The following is a 21,835-nucleotide window of genomic DNA, read 5'->3' on the forward strand; positions in this document are numbered from 1 at the left end:
AAGTGCACACAAGCCCCCAGAGAGTCAAAACAAGTGCACACAAGCCCTGTGACACAGAGGGCGGGCCTCAGGAACTAAGACAAGTGATCACAAGCCGGGCGACTCAGAGGGTGAGCTCAGGGGGCTAAGGGAAGCCCGCACAAGTCTCGGTGACGCAGAAGGTACAAGAAAAGATCCACACAAGCCCCTTCCTAGCAAGCTTCCGCCAGAAGGGCAGGGCAGGACAGGAGAACAGAAGCACCGTCAATGATCCCAGGGACAAGTAGGGGGCTGGTGGCACTGCAGATATGCTGAGAGGGTCACTTTGAAGGGGCTGCGGAAATAGACGCGCCAAACACTGCCAAAGCCAGAACACTGCCCAAAGGCATACCGAACCTAAAGACACTCCAAAACCTACTACTGGACACTACACTGCCCTTCAGAGAGAGGAGAACCAGCTCCATCAACCAGAACACAGGCACGAGCTCCCCCAACCAGGAAAACATCATAGGACACTAACGCAACCCCCTTCACAGGAGTAGACTCCACAACCAAGAACTACGACCTTGAGAGTCTTAAAAATTTTTTTTCTTTTTAATTTTTTTGTCTCTAATAAATCACACTGTTGATTCCCGCAACATATCTCCACCTTCACATTAGCCTTTAGCAGTGCTGTGGAGTTTTCCTCTTTGTTTTTCTTGTTATAAAAATAAAAAAGTTCATTTTTAAGATTCTTTCTTTTTATAAATCACACTGTTTATTCCCCAACATATTTCCACCTTCACATTAGCCTTTTGCAGTGCTGTGGAGTTTTGGTCTTTGTTTTCCTTGTTAAAAAAAATTCACTTAAATCTTTTTTCTTTTTTTCTTATAAATCACACGGTTTATTCCCTCTACATATTTCTACCTCCACATTAGCCTTTTGAGGTGCTGTGGAGTTTTCTTCTTTGTGTTTCTTGTCAAAAAAAAAAAAGAAAGAAAGAAAAAGAAAAAAATTAATTTTAAGATTTTTTTTCTTTTTTCTTGATGAGTTTTTGATATATTCAACTGCTTTTCCTATAGTTCTTTACTGGCTATTCCTGAATATATATAAATCTCTTTCACATATGTCTATTAATCTTTAAGTTCAGTTCAGTTCAGTTTCTCAGTTATGTCCAACTCTTTTTGACCCCACGGACTGCAGGACGCCAGGCTTCCCTGTCCATCACCAACTCCCGGAGCTTACTTAAACTCATGTCCATTGAGTTGGTGATTCCATCCAACCACCTCATCCTCTGTAATCCCCTTCTCCTCCTGTTTTTAAATATCTGTAAAATCATTCTTTATGAAACAATAAAGCCCCCTTAAGAAACTAATGTAAAGAGCAATATCTAGACAAATCATGGCATGAATCAAAAACAAAAGTTAACATTTAATAAAGAATATTAATCTATTTCTCACTCAGTTTGATCCCATGGATAGGTGACAGCGTTTACTGGCAAGAATGGAAAATTCTAGTGATTATGTGGAAGAGCTGAAAATCAGATTTCCAAATTAATAGTATCCCCAATCTCGAAGGCATAATCATAAAATATGACTCAAATATGTTATTTAATACTAGAACATTTTAATGAAAATAAGACTTAGATATTACATGAGTAAGTTTATAATTAAAAAAAACCCTAGCCTACAGTATTATTTACATGAAAATTTCATATGCATTTGCAACCTCTCATTTTCTGTAAGATCAACATGACATCTCAGTTATAAAACTCATCAAGCTGGCATAAGGTAAACATTCTGTTTATCTATTTCTGCATGCATTATGTGTGCATGTTTAGTTGTGTCCAATTCTTTTGCAACCCCATGGACTGTAGCCTACCAGGCTTGTCTGTCCATGGAATTCTCCAGGTAAGAATAGTGGAGTAGGTTGCCATTTCCTCCTCCAGGGGATCTTCCCAACACTGGGATCAAACCCGCGTCTTTTGTGTCTCATCTCCTGCATTGGCAGGTGGTTTCTTTACCACTTGCAGCGCATCAAAACTTAGTGGTTTAACAGTTTATCTTTCAAGGTTTGGGCAGCTGATGAGCTCAGCTGGGCAGTCCTCCCTTGGGCACCTCAAATAATCAGATGGAAGCTGAGATCATAATCAATGAAAGGAGTCTCCACTCAACATCCAGCACCTGAGCTAGGATGACTGAACAATTGGGAATCAATTAGTCAAGCATCTCATTTTCAACATGGCCTCTTGTACCTGGCAGGCTTGTACTTTTTGGCAGACTCAAGGTAGGCTGACTTCTTAGGAGGTGACTGACTTCCCCAGAAGTTTCAAGAGAGCCGCAAGGAAAGCGGCAAGGCATCTGACTTCGCTTTGGGAGGCATATAGCCTCACTGCTGTTATAATCTAACTAATGGTAAAGGGAATCAAAAACTAGTGCAGAATCAAGGGAATGGAGGAGTAGATTCCACCTCTTAACGGGGAGATGGCTTGTGTGTATAAGAAGGGAAAGCTGATGGTAGTTATTTTGGAGTCAGCTACCTCAGTAGTGCTTCCTTGGTGGCTCAGACAGTAAAGAATCTACCTGTAATGCAAGAGACCCAGGGTCAATCCCTGGGTCAGGAAGATCCCCTAGAGAAGGGAATGGCAACCCACTCCAGTATTCTTCCCTAGAAAATTCCACGGACAGAGAAGCCTGGTTACAGTCCATGGGTTCACAAAGAACTGGACACGACTGAGTGACTAACACACACCCACCCACCTCAGTAATATTTTGAGAATACAGTTGACCCTTGAACAACACAAGTTTGAATTATGCAGATACACTTATTTATGACTTTTCTTCAATAAGCATACAGCCAGATGTTAGTATTAGCAGGTTCCACGTCTGAGGAAACAGAGGGCCCACTATGGACCTGAGCATTCATGGATTCTGATATTCCCCTCAGACCCCAACCTGCACGGATACCAAAGGTCAACTTGTATATATATCCTACTTCTTTATAAAGAGTGATGTCACAAAAGAAAACCTAAATTTGACTTCCTAACAAAAGTGGAGAGCCATAAACACATTCATAATTCTGACTGACTTTCAGCATATTCAGATTAACAATTTATGTGCAGTCTATTTCAAGAATCTATCATTTGGCCAAAAATTATGTGCACTCTTGTTAACTCAAATATAGTTCCTGAACCAGCAGCACCTGTCAGAAATGCAGAATATTAGACCCTATTCCAGATCTATAAATCAGACATGTATTTTAACAAGATGCCTAGGAGATTCATATGCACATTAAAATTTGAGAAGTGCTGACTTAAGCTATACTGATATATAGCTATCACTTGGTATCCATGAAAGATTGGCTCCAGAATTCCACACAGATCCCAAAATCTAAGAAGATGCTCAAGTCTTTCACATAAAATGGCATAGTATTTGCATATAACCTAAACAGACTTTTCTGTATATTTTAACTCATCTCTAGATTACTTACAAAATATACTACCATGCAAATACCATGCACATAGTTGTAAATATAATGTAAATACTATGTAAATAGTTGCTCAGTAATGTCCAACTCTTTGCGACCCCACAGACTGAAGCCCACCAGGTTCATCTGTCCATGGAATTCCCCAGACAAGAATATGGAGTGGGTAGCCATTCCCTTCTCCAGGGGATCTTCCCAACCCAGAAACTGAACACATGTCCCCTACATCTCCTGTATTGCAGGCAGAATTTTTTACCATCTGAACCACCAGGGGAGCTGGTGTATGGTAAATTGTTGGCATATGGTAAATTCAAGTTTTGCTCCTGAATATTTCTGATGCATGGTCAGTTGAATGTGGAGATGTACAACCCACAGATACCGACAACTGACCTACTAGAATACACAGACTATCCTCAAACTTGTCAATTGAAGAAACCTAGAAAAAATGAAGTATTCGTCTTCAACTCTGGGGGCAGAGAAGGATGGTATATTTTATTTGAGTTTTAAATGGGAAAAGTAGTTAAAACTTGATTTCTCCTATAGAACCTTTGAAAAGTTGGAAACCTCATGTGTGGAGGTTTGTGCTTTAATCTTGTTTTTATCTGGGACATCAAGGATCATCACTATGTATGGAGGGAAAAGTTTGATTTAGGAGTTTTTTTATATGACTAGGGAAGCTAAGAACAAAAGACAAAAAAGAGTGCAAAAAACTTGGAAATAGGTAGTAAATATGTTATATACATTTAGTTATTAAGATGGAAAAAATTTCACTATTATTATTAGCAAAATATTTAAAATATGTTTTTAGGCAGGTTAACATAATTGTCTTGTCATAGATAAAATGAAAGCACATTTAGGAAAAAACTGTCCTTTTAAAATAAATAAAATTAACTTTGAAAACATACCATTTCCTTCCCAAAATATGTTACGTCCATTCAAGTCCATTTCTTGCCAGTTTCTTCTTAATTCTTCATTCATTTCTATGATCTAAATTGCAAAATAATTAAAATGCCTATGAGAAACTTCATAAAAATCCAGTAAGTTCAACATTCAAATAAGTTCAAGGTAATTTGAAATTTGCCAGTCTTTATCTGTTAAGTATCTGGATGCAGATGTTATCTAGAAAATTATATTTAAGTCCTTTATAGATAAAACTATTTTAGGAATAGTGAACACTTTAGTTTTTTTCCAAATGGCATCATATACAAGTCTAGATTAAAATTTAAGCACCAGATATACCAATTTTAAAAAAAGATACTCAACACTTTGAATAGTTCAGTTCAGTTGCTCAGTCGTATCCGACTCTTTGCCACCTGAGGGACCACAGCACACCAGGGCTCCCTGTCCATCACCGACTCCCAGAGTTTATTCAAACCCATGTCCATTGAGTCGGTGATGCCATCCAACCATCTCATCCTCTGTCATCCCCTTTTTCCTCCTGCCTTCAATCTTTTCCAGAATGAGGATCTTTTCCAATGAGTCAGCTCTTCCCACCAGGTGGCCAAAGTATTGATGTTTCAGCTACAACATCAGTCCTTCCAATGAACACCCAAGACCGATCTCCATCAGGATGGACTGGTTGGATCTCCTTGCAGTTCAAGGGACTCTCAAGACTCTTCTCCAACACCACAGTTCAAACGCATCAATTCTCTGGCACTCAGCTTTCTTTATAGTCCAACTCTCACATCCATATGTGACTACTGGAAGAACCATAGCCTTTACTAGATGGACCTTTGTTGGCAAAGTAATGTCTCTGCTTTTTAATACACTGTCTAGGTTGGTCATAACTTTCCTTCCAAGGAGTAAGCGTCTTTTAATTTCATGGCTGCAATCACCATCTGCACTGATTTTGGAGCCCAGAAAAAATAAAGTCTGACACTGTTTCTACTATTTCTCCATCTATTTCCCATAAAGTGATGGGACTGGATGCCATGATCTTCATTTTCTGAATGGTGAGCTTTAAGCCAACTTTCTCACTCACTCTCCTCTTTCACTTTCATCAAGAGGCTCTTTAGTTCTTCACTTTCTGGCATAAGGGTGGTGGCATCTGCATATCTGAGGTTATTGATATTTATCCCAGCAATCTTGATTCCAGCTTGTGCTTCCTCCAGCCCAGTGTTACTCATGAGGTACTCTGCATATAAATTAAATAAGCAGGGTGACAATATACAGCCTTGACATACTTCTTCTCCTATTTGGAACAAGTCTATTGTTCCATGTCCAATTCTAACTTGCTTCCTGAACTGCATACAGGTTTCTCAAGAGGCAGGTCAGGTGGTCTGGTATTCCCATCTCTTTCAGAATTTTCCACAGTTTGTTGTGATCCACACAGTCAAAGGCTTTGGTATACTCAATAAAGCAGAAATAGATGTTTTTCTGGAACTCTCTTGCTTTTTTTGATGATCCAGTCGATGTTGGCAATTTGATCTCTGGTTCCTCTGCCTTTTCTAAATCCAGCTTGAACATCTGGAAGTTCATGGTTCACATACTGTTGAAGCCTGGCTTGGAGAATTTTGAGCATTACTTTACTAGTGTGTGAGATGAGTGCAATTTTATGGTAGTTTGAACATTCTTTGGCATTGCCTTTCTTTGGGATTGGAATGAAAACTGACCCTTTCCAGTCCTGGGGCCACTGCTGAGTTTTCCAAATTTGCTGGCATATTGAGTGCAACACTTTCACAGCATCATCTTTTAGGATTTGAAACAGCTCAGCTGAAATTCTGTCACCCTCACTAGCTTTGTTCATAGTGATGCTTCCTAAGGCCCACTTGACTTCGCATTCCAGGATGTCAGGCTCTAGGTGAATGATCATACCATTGTGATTATCTGGGTCTTGAAGATCTTTTTGTATAGTTCTTCTGTGTATTCTTGCCATCTTTTCTTAATATCTTCTGCTTCTGTTAGGTCCATACCATTTCTGCCCTTTATTGAGCCCATCTTTGCATGAAATGTTCCCTTGATATCTCTAATTTTCTTGAAGAGATCTCTAATCTTTCCCATTCTCTTGTTTTCCTCTATTTCTTTGTATTGATCACTGAGGAAGGCTTTCTTTTCTCTCCGTTCTATTCTTTGGAGCTCTGCATTCAAATGGGTATATCTTTCCTTTTCTCCTTTGCTTTTCACTTCTCTTTTTTTCACAGCTATTTGTAAGGCCTCCTCAGACAGCCATTTTGCTTTTTTGCATTTCTTTTTCTTGGGGATGGTATTTGTCCCTGTCTCCTGTACAACGTCACGACCTACATCCATAGTTCATCAAGCAGTCTGTCTATCAGATCTAATCCTTTGAATCTATTTCTGACTTCTGTATAATCGTAATGGATTTGATTTAGGTCACACCTGAATGGTCTAGTGGTTTTGCCTACTTTCTTCAATTTAAGTCTGAATTTGGCAATAAGCACTTCATGATCTGAGCCATAGTCAGCTTCCGCTCTTGTTTTTGCTGACTGTATAGAGCGTCTCCATCTTCGGCTGCAAAGAATATAACCAATCTGATTTTGGTATTGACCATCTGGTGATGTCCATGTATAGAGTCTTCTCTTGTGTTGTTGGAAGAGGGTGTTTGCTATCACCAGTGTGTTCTCTTGGCAAAACTCTATTAGCCTTTGCCCTGCTTCATTCTGTACTCCAAGGCCAAATTTACCTGTTAGTCCCAGTGTTTCTTGACTTCCTACTTTTGCATTCCAGACCCCTATAATGAAAAGGATATCTTTTTTGGGTGTTCATTCTAGAAGGTCTTGTAGGTCTTCAAAGAACCATTCAACTTCAGCTTTTTCAGCGTTACTGGTCGAGGCATAGACTTGGATTACCGTGATACTGAATGGTTTGCCCTGTAAATGAACAGAGATCATTCTGTCGTTTTTGAGATTGCACCCAAGTACTGCATTTCGGACTCTCTTGTTGACTATGATGGCTACTCCATTTCTTCTAAGGGATTCTTGCCCACAATGGTAGATAAAATGGTCATCTAGTTAAATTAACCCATCCAGTCCATTTTAGTTTGCTGATTCCTAAAGATGTCAAAGTTCAGTCTTTCCATCTCCTGTTTGACCACTTCCAATTTGCCTTGATTTATGGACATAACATTCAGGTTCCTCTGCAATATTGCTCTTTACAGCATCAGACCTTGCTTCCATCACCAGTCACATCCACAACTGGGTGTTGTTTTTGCTTTGGCTCCATATCTTCATTCTTTCTGGAGTTATTTCTCAACTGATCTTCAGTAGCATATTGGCCACCTACCAACCTGGGGAGTTTATCTTTCAGTGTTCTATCTTTTTGCCTTTTCATACTGTTCATGGGGTTATATTTATGATTTTCAGTAATTGTATTTGTTATGTAAAATGTTATACTGTATACAGTGTCTCCATATATACCACCTGTAATTTTCAAAGAAAATTACAGAAATTTTCAAATTTCATTAATTTTAAAATTAAGATGTTTGTGTTGGGAGGTACAAATTGTGATACCTGAAATTCTACCTGTACCTGGGACTTTTTTCCTAGCACTGTCTTGTTTCCAACAACTCAAATACTGGAGTCTTTCCCATTATTCCCTTTAAAAATTTGGGGGCCCTCTCTGGGACACATTTCTGGGAGTAATTCTTTTTAATTTATGGATAATTGAGGAAAGAGAAGTTCATAGAGATATATATAATGACAAAATTTGCACCATACATTTGTACCAGACCTAAGCTAAATTTTGGGATCATTTTCCAGCTTACAGTATATTGTAAAAGGCCCTACATGCTCAATTGCTGTTGTGTCTGACTCTTTGTGACCCCACAGACTGTAGCCCACTAGGCTCCTCTGTCCATGGAATTTTTCAGGCACGAATTCTGGAGTGGGTTGCCATTTCTTTCTCCAAGGCATCTTCCCTACATAAGGATTGAATTTGCATCTCTTGCGCTTCCTGCATTGGCAGCGGGAATCTTCACCACTGGGGCACTTGGAAAGCCGAAGAGGTCCTGCAACGGCTTCTTAAAAGAATAAATTCATTTTGCATTTTCCTTCCAGTACTTTATATTGGATTAAGTTAGTAGTTAGGACAAGTGCTTACCACCAATTTGCTATATACATTATGTACTTACTTTATATGATCTCATTAATCTTCTCTTCAGATTTAGGATTGTAGACTCCTATCAATTGAGACTCCAATCCCAGAGCTCATGTTCTTTACCATTTTCATACTGTTTTGACGTGAGAAACAGGTCCTACTCATTAAGGTCAAGGTAAGTATTTGAGAGGGGCTCCCCTGGTGGCTCAGATGGCATACAATCCACCTAGAATGCAGGGCACCTGGGTTCAATCCCGGGTTGGGAAGATCCCCTGGAGAAGGGAACGGCTACCTACTCCATTATTCTTGCCTGGAGTTCATGGTCAGAAGAGCCTGGTGAGCTACAGTCCATGGGGTCGCAAAGAGATGGACACGACATAGTGACTAAACAACAAAGTATTTGGGGAAAGAAGTAATTACAAAACAGCCTTTGTCGCCTCTCTAAGGAGTGCTAGATTAACTGAGAGGCGGCTTGTGAAATCCAGCGGGCAGGATAGCTGTGGGAGGGGTGTTCTGTTGAGGCCCCGCCTCCCAGCTCATGGGGAGGGCGTGGAAGCCCCGCCCCCACACGCGGCCCCCCCATCCCCACAGGAAGCTGCACCCCGCGCAGCTGCCAACCTCGGGACAGAATGGCTGCAGCGGGCGGTGGCCACGGCGAAGCCCTGCTCCCAGGATGGAGGTGACGGCCGCTGCAGTTTGAGAAGCTGGAGATTAAGGGAGAGGCGAGGAGATCAGGAAGGAAAGGAAAGCCTCACCCCCAACTGCCCGTTTTTATCAGTAGGTTACAGCTTGGCAAGGAAGAGGGAGTACTCCTAAGGTGTAAGTCTCCCAAGAGGCTCCTAAGGCCCAAGGGTTTTGCTTGGAATCCCAGTCTGGGCTTTAGCACTAGGGTGACGTGGAAGTCACGCAGAGATGAAGCCTGAAGGCCGCTTTGGATAGATCTTTCTCCTTGTGGGTAGCCATGTGTGATCCATTAATGTCTATAAGGTCTCAAATTGTAAACCTACTAGAAAATGTTAGACCTGAATTCAGTTATCTTAGCCAGATTTAATGGCTTCAGGTTGCAGGAATTGCCATCTATTCCACTGCAGCCTATATTTCTTAACTAAGAATGTAAATATGATCTATTTATTGAAGTTGGAGATGGAGTTTGACTCACTAGTATAAAAACCAAAGTTGCTGAGATTAAAAAATACCAGTAATGATATTAAGGTATTTAGATGAACTAGACATATTCTTGAAATTAATTCTAGATTAATTTTGGCAAACCAGTGTTTATGGATTCATAGTTGCTAAAAAGAATCTTTGAAATGGTGATAATCCGACCAATTTTACAGGTGAGAAAATAGAACCCAGAATAATTAACTCTGAGTTGCCTGAGTGGCCACAACTTTTCTAGTACTTTACTAGTTCTACTTCAAATGTTGATATTACCATAAACAAAAAAAGAGTTTAAATACTGAGAGGAAAAAATCACATATTTTACTGCAAAACCAAATAAAAGGTGACTCAAGATATCAATTACTTCTCTTCATGGACATGAATAATTAAGAGTGACCTGTTAATTTATTCTCCATTTTTTGGGTGATATCACCTTTAACATTTTTAATCATCAAAATCTTTATTGTTTCTTGTAATACTAACAACACAGTACTGAGCTCTCTCCACTTCTGCCTTAAAATTGTTTTCTTATATTTTTAATCACTTTTTACCCTTAAGCCACTGTAAATTAATGTAAAATTCCTTTTACTAGTTTTAAAAGTTCTGTTTCAGTGGTTATCAACTTTGAGCCACATTACGAGAGCCACAGCCATATCCTATATCAAAGTTCTAACAATCTCACATCCATTTCTTTTAGCCCATACTTTTTCATCTCTGCAATGAAGATGCTGAACTTGACTCTGAAGTACAGTTATTTCTAACACGCTAATTTTCCCCCTTATTTATCATGAATATTCATTAGCAGGACAGGGGATTTCAGTTAGTTTTCAGTTAATATGGCCAGTATTACAATTGACCATATTTAACTGCTTCTGAAGAGGTCCATTTTTTCCATAAAATCTTTTAAACTAATCAGTGGAGGAGTGGGGAGTAGATTTCTTCCACCCTACTGAAATTGGACTCAGAATCACTTTAACTCTCCCATTTCTCCTTTTGTTATATATTTGTCTCTATGTTTATTCAGTGACATTACTGTCACACTCAGTGCTGAACACATTACAGACAAAAGACACTCCTTGCCTTCCAGATGAGAATTATTATTGCAGTGTAGTATCATTGTTACGGGGTTATGTAGCATGTACTACCCAGGTGGTGCAGTGGTAAAGAATCCACCTGCCAGTGCAGGAGACTTAAGAGATGGGTGTTCGATTCCTGGGTCAGGAAGATTCTCTGGAGTAGGAAATGGCATCCCACTCCAATATTCTTGCCTGGAGAATCTCATGGACAGAGAAGCCTGGTGGGCTACAGTCCATGGGCTCCCAAGGAGTCAGACATGACTGAGAACACACACAGCATGTACTATGGAAGTGTAGAGGGGCACCTACTCCCTTGGAGAAACCTGTAGAAGAAACTAGCAAGCAGTTAAGGAATTATCCAGGAGGAGAAAAATAAATGTATTTCAAGCAGGAGGAATAGTATGTGCCAATGCATTGCTTAGTGCAAGAAATCCTACATTGATGGTTCTTGAGAAATGGAGATTGGATAAGAATGATAGGCCATACCTTCATCCTAAAGGATGAAGTACTGGAGTAGGGTGCCATTGCCTTCTCCGCCTTAGAGGCCTAGGAGAAGGCAATGGCACCCTACTCCAGTACTCTTGCCTGGAAAATCCCATGGATGGAGGAGCCTGGTGGGCTACAGTCCATGGGGTCGCTAAGAGTCGGAAACTACTGAGCTACTTCACTTTCACTTTTCACTCTCATGAATTGGAGAAGGAAATGGCAACCCACTCCAGTGTTCTTGCCTGGAGAATCCCAGGGACAGGGGAGCCTGGTGGGCTGCCGTCTATGGGGTCGCTAAGAGTCGGACACAACTGACGCAACTTAGCAGCAGCAGGCCTCTAAGGATTTGGTAGATTTTATCCCAAGGATGTGGTAAGCTAATAAAGGTTTTAAGCAGGGAGGCACACATTAAGATTCAGAGAATACTTTAGCCAAGTTAAAAGCTGGCTGCTTGAGAATTCAGACAGTGCATTTGATCCAAACGAGATATAGGCTCTGCAGTAACAAATAGAGACCAAGTTCACTTGACAGTTATTGAGGCCTTCATTGCCTTGTGAGGATCTTTGGTTTAGATTCTCTGGGATGAGACCATAATAGAATTAGAGAGAGGTCTCACATTTGGCTAGTTTGTGGTGATAACAGATTACTGGAAGAATGGAGAGTCATTTATCTTTCTTGTCTACACAAGCAGTATGATTTCAGCTAATATTTCTGTATCCCTAATTCAAAGTGATCTCCGTTCATTTCCAAGGCAAACCATTCAGTATCACGGTAATCCAAGTCTGTGTCCCGATCAGTAATGCTGAAGAAGCTGAAGTTGAATGGTTCTATGAAAACCTACAAGACCTACTAGAACTAACACCCAAAAAAGATGTCCTTTTCATTACAGGGGACTGGAATGCAAAAGTAGAAAGTCAGAAACACCGGGTATAACAGGCAAATTTGTCCTTGGAATACAGAATGAAGCAGGGCAAAGGCTAACAGAGTTTTGCCAAGAGAACACACTGGTCATAGCAAACACCCTCTTCCAACAACACAAGAGAAGGCTCTACACATGGACACTACCAGATGGTCAACACAGAAATCAGATTGATTATATTCTTTGCAGCCAAAGATGGAGAAGCTCTATACAGTCCGCAAAAACAAGAGTGGGAGCTGACTGTGGCTCAGATCATGAAGTCCTTATTGCCAAATTCAGACTTAAATTGAAGAAAGTAGGCAAAACCACTAGACCATTCAGGTGTGACCTAAATCAAATCCCTTACGATTATACAGTGGAAGTCAGAAATAAATTCAAGGGATTAGATCTGATAGACTGCCTGATTAACTATGGACGAAGGTTTGTGACATTGTACAGGAGACAAGGATAAAGACCATCCCCAAGAAAAAGAAATGCAAAAAAGCAAAATGGCTGTCTGAGGAGGCCTTACAAATAGCTATGAAGAGAAGCAAAAATGAAAGATATACCCATTTGAATGCAGAGTTCCAAAGAATAGCAGGAAGATATGAAAGCCTTCCTCAGTGATCAATGCAAAGAAATAGAGGAAAACAAGAGAATGGGAAAGACTAGAGATCTCTTCAAGAAAATCAGAGATATCAAGGGAACATCTCATGCAAAGATGGGCTCAATAAAGAGCAGAAATGGTATGGACCTAACAGAAGCAGAAGATATTAACAAGAGGTGGCAAGAACACTGAAGAACTGTACAAAAAGATGTTCATGACCCAGATAATCACGATGGTGTGATCACTCACCTAGAGCCAGACATCCTGGAATGCAAAGTCAAGTGGGCCTTAGGAAGCATCACTACAAATAAAGCTAGTGGAGGTGATGGAATTCCAGTTGAGCTGTTTCAAATCCTGAAAGATGATGCTGTGAAAGTGCTGCACTCAATATGCCAGCAAACTTGGAAAACTCAGCAGTGGCCCCAGGACTGGAAAGGGTCAGTTTTCATTCCAATCCCAAAGAAAGGCAATGCCAAAGAATGCTCAAACTACCGCACAATTGCACTCATCTCACACACTAGTAATGCTCAAAATTCTCTAAGCCAGGCTTCAACAGTACGTGAACCGTGAACTTCCAGATGTTCAAGCTGGATTTAGAAAAGGCAGAGGAACCAGAGATCAAATTGCCAATGTCCACTGGATCAAAAAAGCAAGAGAGCTCCAGAAAAACATCTATTTCTGCTTTACTGACTATGCCAAAGCCTTTGACTGTGTGGATCACAACAAACTGTGGAAAATTCTGAAAGAGATGGGAATACCAGATCACCTGACCTGCCTCTTGAGAAATCTGGATGCAGGTCAGGAAGCAAGTTAGAACTGGACATGGAACAACAGACTGGTTCCAAATAGGAAAAGGAGTACATCAAGGCTGTATATTGTCACCCTGCTTATTTAATTCATATGCAGAGTACATCATGAGAAACTCTGGGCTGGAGGAAGCACAAGCTGGAATCAAGATTGCAGTGAGAAATATCAATAACCTCAGAGATGCAGATGACACCAGCCTTAGGGCAGAAAGTGAAGAACTAAAAAGCCTCTTGATGAAAGTGAGAGTGAGAAAGTTGGCTTAAAGCTGAACATTCAGAAAACTAAGATCATGGCATCTGGTCCCATCACTTCATGGGAAATAGATGGGGAAACAGTGGAAACAGTGGCTGACTTTATTTTTCTGGGCTCCAAAATCAGTGCAGATGGTGATTGCAGAAATGAAATTAAAAGACGCTTACTCCTTGGAAGGAAAGTTATGACCAACCTAGACAGCGTATTAAAAAGCAGAGACATTACTTTGTCAACAAAGGTCCATCTCGTCAAGGCTATGTTTCTTCCAGTAGTCACGTATGGATGTGAGAGTTGGACTATAAAGAAAGCTGAGTGCCAAAGAACTGATGCTTTTGAACTGAGGTGCTGGAAAAGACTCTTGAGAGTCCCTTGAACTGCAAGGAGATCCAACCAGTCTATCCTAAAGGAAATCAGTCCTGAATATTCATTTGAAGGACTGATGTTGAAGCTGAAACTCCAATACTTTGGCCACCTGATGTGAAGAGCTGACTCTCCTGAAAAGACCCTGATGCTGGGAACAATTAAAGGCACGAAAAGAAGGGGACAACAAAGGATGAGATGGTTGGATGGCATCACCGACTCAATGGACAGGAGTTTGATTAAACTCTGGGAGCTGGTGATGGACAGGGAGGCCTGGCGTGCTGCAGTCCATGGTGTACAAAGAGTTAGACCTGACTGAGGGACTGAACTGAACTGTGGGATCTGGTTTTCAAAGAACACATGCGCTATAAAAACTCAAATCTAAATTTTGTTAAAAATCTGTTTCTTACCATGTTCTGACAAATTTTGATCCCACAGCCCAACAATTTCCATATAAGAAACAGCAACTTCTCATCTTACTCTTACCTGGAAAATCCCATCTGTTACCCCCAAATAGAGGCAAATAACAGGATTTTGGAAGTTATGTTTTATCTTCTTTCTCTAAATTGTATTTCCTTACTTTTTCCCCACCCTGTTACTTTCCCTCTTTTCCTTTACACAGGATGGATAACTTCTGTCAGATATGCCAGGTGAATGTTTTATTTTTCCCTGAATAGCATGGAACCCAGTGTAATAGTTCAGGCTGCCATAGCAAAGTACTATAGACTGGGCTTAAAAAGCACACAGGCATTTTCTCATAGTTCTAGAGGCTAGAAGTCTAAGGTCAAGGTACTGACATGATTGGTTTCTGGTAAGAGCTCTACTCCTGGATTAGAGAGGGCCAATTTTCCTCTCTGTCCAGCAGCTGGAATAGGAATTGAGATGTTGGTGAAAGGGTAACAGAGAATAAGCAAACTCTGTGGTATCTCTTCTTAAAAGGGCACTAATCCCACCAGGAGTGCCCCAGCCCCACTCTCACTAAACCTAACTGCCTCTTTAAAAGGTTCATCTGCAAATGCCATCTCACTGGGGGTCAGGGCTTCAACTGGAAAATTTGGAGGATACAATTTAGTCCATGTTGTTGATGTTCAGTCATCCCGTCATGACTCTTTGGACTGCAGCACACCAGGCCTCCCTGTCCCTCACCATCTCCCGAAGTTTGCCCAAGTCCATGTCGACTGCATCGGTGATAGCATCCAGGCATCTCATCCTCTGATGCGCTCTTCTCCTTCTGCCCTCAATCCTTCCCAGCATCAAGGGACTTTTCCAATGAGTCAGCCCTTTGAATCAGATGACCAAAGTAATCATCTGATGAGAACAGCTGACTCACTGGACTGAGTAAATCAACCACCCAAGAACAGTTAAGTATTTTTCAATTTAGAGTTTATAACCAATAGTAATTATGCTATTAATAGCAGTACTCTTACCTGGAAAATCCCATGGATGGAGGAGCCTGGTAGGCTGCAGTCCATGGGGTCGCTAAGAGTCAGATACGACTGAGCGACTTCACTTTCACTTTTCACTTCCATGCATTGGAGAAGGAAATGGCAACCCACTCCAGTGTTCTTGCCTGGAGAATCCCAGGGACGGGGCAGCCTGGTGGGCTGCCGTCTATGGGGTCGCACAGAGTCGGACACGACTGAAGTGACTTAGCAGCAACTTAGCAGTTATTATGAAGGTTGGTTCTTGAGAATAAAATGAATTAATAGTCTATATTAGTTTATTAATTTTTTATAATTTTGAAAAAATTTTCAATATACAAACAGGCCAGTGATTCCTTATTTACAAAACAACCATTTAACTCATGATAGTACACAGATAGTTTAAACCTGATTCATTATTTTATGACCATACTGACTTCAATAGTAACAAATTTTCTGAAACATAATTATGTAGCTTCTGGAAGATGGGTTAAATGATGAAAAAATGGGCGACCATGAACACACCGTGTAATTTCATTTCTAAACTGGTGCTTCATTCTGTAGATAATATCTTGCATGTCCTCTTTTGATAAGTACATGGGTAATTGTCTAGACAGACGTACTGCTTCTCCCTGTGGAGAGAAAGCCATACATTTTACTGTGATATACCTGAAGCAGAAAACAGGTTTTTACTGGCAAATAGGAAGACAGAAAATTGATTATATTCTTTAATTATTCACTCACTCAACAAATATTTACTAAACAACAATTATGTGCTAGTCACTGTTGTAGGTTCTACAAATACAGCAGAGAATAAGAAAAGCAACATCCATGCTCTTCTGAAACTGACATTCTAGTGCAGAGAAGCAGAGAGATAAAAAGATAACCTAGACAACCTAGAGGGGTGGAATGGGGTGGGAAATGGGAGGGAGGCTCATGAGGGAGGGAGTATATGTATACCTATGACTCATTCATGTTGATGTATGGCAGAAACCAACACAACATTGTAAAGCAATTATTCTCCAATTAAAAATAAATAAATTCTTTAAAAGACAAAATTTCAGCAAGTAACTGTACAAAATTAAACTGAGTAATGTGATAAAGAGAGTATGGTTAGGGAAAGTTTCCTCCAGGTGACACTGAAGCAGCTTTTCCTCTTGTAAACAGATAACAAACCTTCTAGAATTTCAAAATCATTTACTATTTTATTAAGAGTTAAGTACCTTAAAATCTAGCCAATCTACATTAGCTAATAATACATACCTCTAAATAACTTATCACTTTGCGAGGTCTACATTCGTAAACTTCCTTTGCATTTTTGTTTAATATAGCATTAAGGATTTCTTTTAAATCCATTACTCCGTAGAATGGAAGGCAATTGGCCATTCCTTCTATTTCCAAGGAGTTTTCAGAAATGGAAACTCCTAAAAGAAAAAAAAAAACAGAACACATATAGTTAAATTTTGTTTTAACGGTATTCCAGAAAATATCTAAGAAAAACAAAATCACTGTTAAAATATTTGGTGAACATTCATTAGAATCTAATATTGTCGGAAAAAGTTTTGTTCCCTAGTTGAAGAACAAATAATAACTTCCCACAGGATTGCACATTCACATTAAGTCATAAGTGCTCAAAGAAACCATATGTACTTTATATCATTTAATCTCAGATATTATTGTTCTGTTCCCTACATTTGTTTAGAACATTTCTTACTTTGGAGAGAAAATGGAGTCCCATGATATTTATTAAAATAAAACTGGTTTAAATGTTTTAACAACTGTTGCTATTCAGATTCTATCCTACTGGTTTAATATCTAAAAGCCTGAATTATTCTGAAGATTAGTTCTTACAAGTTATTATAAAAATATAGTAAGTTATTTTTTGCCAGCTTTATTTAGATGTTTGACATATAACACTGTGTAAATTTAAGGTGCACAAAGTGTTGGTAAATATACAGATAAGCTATAAAATGATTACCACTATAGTAACATTAATATATTAGCAGTTTGAGGAAATGAAATACTAATGTTTAGTTTTTAGAATAATGTTTAAATCCGACATATCTATTATTTGAACTTCCCAAGCATCAAATTTAGCTTTAGAACACATTTTATGATTTTTTAGAAAATAGCAAAGATTTGGGTTTTTTGGCTCTATCTGTGCAACAGTATTCTTAATATTGCAGACCACAAAATGTTACCTATAAGTAAAGAAAAAGAGATAGTCCAATGTTGGATAAGCCATCAAAGGGAAAATTTTAAAAGAGGAGTGATGTAGCTTGAAGAGTTTCAGGTCCTGAGATGAACCCATTCCTAACCTGCCATTTACAGACTAGTTCCTTGACCTGAATGGCAGATACACTGGTGGTATAATAAACAGAGCAGGCATCCTAATGTTCCTCCCAGGAAATAACTGGAGAACAATATAAGAAGATACATAATCAAGTGTTCAGGGATAAAATAGAGTTCAGTAAAGGGAGACAAAATGAGAGTCTGAGCAACCAACCGAACTTAAATGGGACTTGAAACAGGGATTAGATAGGCAAAGAGGAAGTAGCAGAATATTCCAGTAAACATCTTTTTATACATATATATATACAGATAGTAAAATTTATCAGTCAAGAGACTTTTCATTATTGCTAGTTCTATATTATTTGCAGTATGAATAGACTGAAACATTTAATACTGACTACATGAATGCAGGAACATTTTGTGGATATGGGTAAAAATTGCTGTGTGTGCTTAGCCGCTCAGTTGTGTCTGACTTTTTGCAACCCCATGGACTGTAGCACACCAGGCTCTTCTGTCCATGGGGATTCTCCAGGCAAGAATACTGGAGTGGGTTGCCATGCCCTCCTCCAGGGGATCTTCCCAACCTCAGGACTGAACCCAGGTCTCCTGCATTGCCCATGGATTCTTTACCATCTTGAGTCACCAGAGAAGCCTGGGTAAAAAGTATATGGGAACAAATGAGGAAATTGAACAATATGTTAATCTCTGTTTGCAGAATATAGATAAGGAAAACTTAAGAGACATTTAAAATAATGTTCAAGAAGTTTTCATAAATTCTGTGAAATGCTTCCCCATCTTCTGAAAATACTTTAATAAGTGATCTGACAAGCTTGCAGTTCCCCAAATGGGTAATTCTTACTGATACAGAACAAAAGCTATTCTCATTAACAATCATATTTCTTTAAGGTCACATTAAGAATCCTTTTCCTTAAAGCCAAATGTATTATTCCTCTCTTTCAAGTACTATTATCCAAAGATGTTTTCTGGCAACTGGCGAACTGCTGATCAAAAGTTAGTCCAATACAGTAAAACTCACTAAAAGACGAGAAATGGTCTTTTTTAAAAAATGACAAAGAATAATGAAGGAAAAAACAGCTAAAAAAAATGAAGAAAGGAAACATGAATATTTTTACCTTGATCTGTTACAGAGAAGAGAAACATGCTGATGATAATCTGAGTAAATTCCACTCAAAACAAGTCAGCTTGCAGATGACTAGCTTATTCATTTTTATATCTTGGTGCCATGCAAAGTACCCTGCATTTATAGGACTTTTAAAAACACTATCTACAAGTTAAATGCGTCCATGAAACAGAAACTTATTGGGTAACTCAAAAACAAACATGCTCCTGAAACAGACAGGCTAATTATCCTAACTTAAAAATTGTTGTGATAACATCTTTCATGAAAAAAAAAAAAAAAGTACTTGCCACCAATACCACAAAGTTATTTAGGAAAATAGACTAAGAAAAAAATATCTGCTACACACATACATGAACTCCTTGATTCATCAGATCAGATTAGATCAGATGAGCCGCTCAGTCGTGTCCGACTCTTTGCAACCCCATGAATCGCAGTACGCCAGGCCTCCCTGTCCATCACCAACTCCCGGAGTTCACTGAGACTCATGTCCATCGAGTCAGTGATGCCATCCAGCCATCTCATCCTCTGTCGTCCCCTTCTCCTCCTGCCCCCAATCCCTCTCAGCATCAGAGTCCTTTCCAATGAGTCAACTCTTCGCGTGAGGTGGCCAAAGTACTGGAGTTTCCACTTCAGCATCATTCCTTCCAAAGAAATCTTCAAATAAATTTTTAAATGCCAGAAGCCCTGAGGAAAAAAGATTTCTAAGAGGACCTAAAAAATGAGTGTAAGTGTTAGTTGCTCAGTCGTGCCCGACTCTTTGCGACCCCATGGACTGCAGCCCACCAGGCTCCATCTGTCCATGAGATTTTCCAGGCAAGGATACTGGAGTGGGTTGCCATTTCCTTCTTTAGGGGATCTTCCCAACCCAGGGATTGAACCCCGGTCTCCTGCACTGCAGACAGATTCTTTACCGACTGAGGTACAAGGGAGGAGGTGCTGGAGAATGGGAAGAGAAAATTTAAACACATACCATTGGCACATACTATGCTAACTGACCTTCATGAAGTAAATATATCAATTTTAATAGGAACTAAACATAAGAGCTAGGTTTTAAAGGCAGATTGCTTGGGTTCATATCCTGGTTGTATCATTAACTCTCTATACTTAAGCAAACTAAATTTCTCCTGCCTTGATTTTTCTAACTGTAAAAAATGTGCATAGTAACTGAACCATAGGCCTTTAGAAAGATCAAATTAATTAATACATGTACTGTCATGCCTATAATTATTATTAGCTGCTATTGATGCAGAAACATTGAGGCCAACTGATTTCCCCTGCAACATGTATTTAAATGGCAGATTTGGGACTTGAACTAACTCTTTACTCCAAATCTAAATATCCAGGATTGAGGTAGGGGGTAGTAAGTTCTGAGTAGGTTTTCTTAAAAAACTGCTAGTCAATAAAATTAAAGTATGGAACACCAAAGCATTTTCTGTATATATCCTATTTCATGGTTTTGTATGTCATTTTTACTTATTTTCTCTTCATGTCTCAGTAAATCATTCCTTTAAAATTTTTCTACATTGTTTTATTTTTCTACTCTTTGCCCGTGGCAAGTTTAGGGGCGAGTGGGCCAGGGGACAGTGGAATCACTCATCCTGGAACCTTTGTGCCTCTTGATACCAGACAGAAGGCAAAGTAACAGGACAAGACTGGCCTGCATTTGCAGATGGGTTCCTGGGTCGGGAAGATCCCCTGGAGAAGGAAATGGCAATCCACTCCAGCACTCTTGCCTGAAAAATCCCATGGACGGAGGAGCCTGATAGGCTACAGTCCACAGGGTCGCAAAGACTGAACACGACTGAGCGACTTCACTTTCACTTCACTTTCTTTCTTTACCACTAGCGCCACCTGGGAAGCAGGGGTAGACAGGGCAGAGGCAGTTAAGTATGGAAACTATGAAAGAACAGAGAAGGGGCCAGCCAGGAAAACTGAAGTCTCCTAGCCAGATGAATTTTCCTTTTTCTCCTCACCTGGTGAATCTCCATAGTAAACAAACAGTATTATAACAGGCTTTATAGCAAAGCCTGGACCATAAAGAAAGCTGAGCGCCAAAGAACTGATGCTTTTGAAATGTGGTGTTGGAGAAGACTCTTGAGAGTCTCTTGGGCTGCAAGGAGATCAAACCAGTCAATTCTAAAGGAAATCAGTCCTGAATATTCACTGGAAGGACTGATGCTGAAGCTGAAGCTCCAGTACTTCGGCCACCTGATGTGAAGAACTGACTCATTGAAAAAGACCCTGATTCTGGGAAAGATTGAAGGCAGGAGGAGAAGGGGACGACAGAGGATGAGATGGTTGGATGGCATCACCGACTCGATGGACAACAGGTTGAGTGAACTCCGGGAGTTGCTGATGGACAGGGAAGCCTGGCGTGCTGCAGTCCATGGGGTTGCAAAGAGTCAGAGACAACTCGGCAACTGAATTGATAGCAAAGCCATGGAAGCAAATCATTCACTCTCCAAACAGTAAGACTGTTGATGTTAGACACCTCCTTGGGAAAACAAGTAAATCATTTTAGAAAAGAAAAAGAGATGTCCAATTTTGTTAGCTGATTCCAATATTCTACATGTTTATTTGTGCTTCATCAGCTAAGGAGTATTTAATAATTTAGTTAGACGCAGCAGGCAGTATGCATGTTGTGACAAAGGATGGCAAAAATTATAGTTGTTAGTTATGGAAATGCTAAACACAAAGCAATGGATTGAAAGAGATGCCAAACTTGCTTGTTTCAGGCAGAAGTGACCTTTTGGAAATACAGTGTTTTTATACAGCTGACATCATACTTGTGGTGAGACAAAAACATACCATCCTATCTATAAATTATGAAACCCAAAAGT

The 21,835-nt window shown here is 39.8% G+C and overlaps 1 protein-coding gene across 3 annotated transcripts in view; it reads right to left on the minus strand.

Annotated features, from left to right (window-relative positions):
* Positions 1–3,669: 3,669 nt before the first annotated feature.
* PMS1 (PMS1 postmeiotic segregation increased 1 (S. cerevisiae)) overlaps positions 3,670–21,835 on the minus strand; it is a 123,942-nt gene continuing 105,776 nt past the window's right edge. Inside the window, exons 12-14 of one of the 3 annotated variants that reach the window (XM_010862906.1) lie at positions 16,826–16,986; positions 16,088–16,194; positions 3,670–4,429 (exon numbers count right to left, since the gene is read on the minus strand). In XM_010862906.1, the coding sequence (XP_010861208.1) occupies positions 4,423–4,429; positions 16,088–16,194; positions 16,826–16,986 (275 nt within the window). In that variant the 3' untranslated portion in view covers positions 3,670–4,422. The other 2 variants (XM_010862905.1, XM_010862904.1) reach the window with 2 other exon arrangements.

This window comes from Bison bison, unplaced genomic scaffold (genome assembly GCF_000754665.1).
Source record: "Bison bison bison isolate TAMUID 2011002044 unplaced genomic scaffold, Bison_UMD1.0 scf7180017864485, whole genome shotgun sequence".
NCBI classification, from domain to species: domain Eukaryota; kingdom Metazoa; phylum Chordata; class Mammalia; order Artiodactyla; family Bovidae; genus Bison; species Bison bison.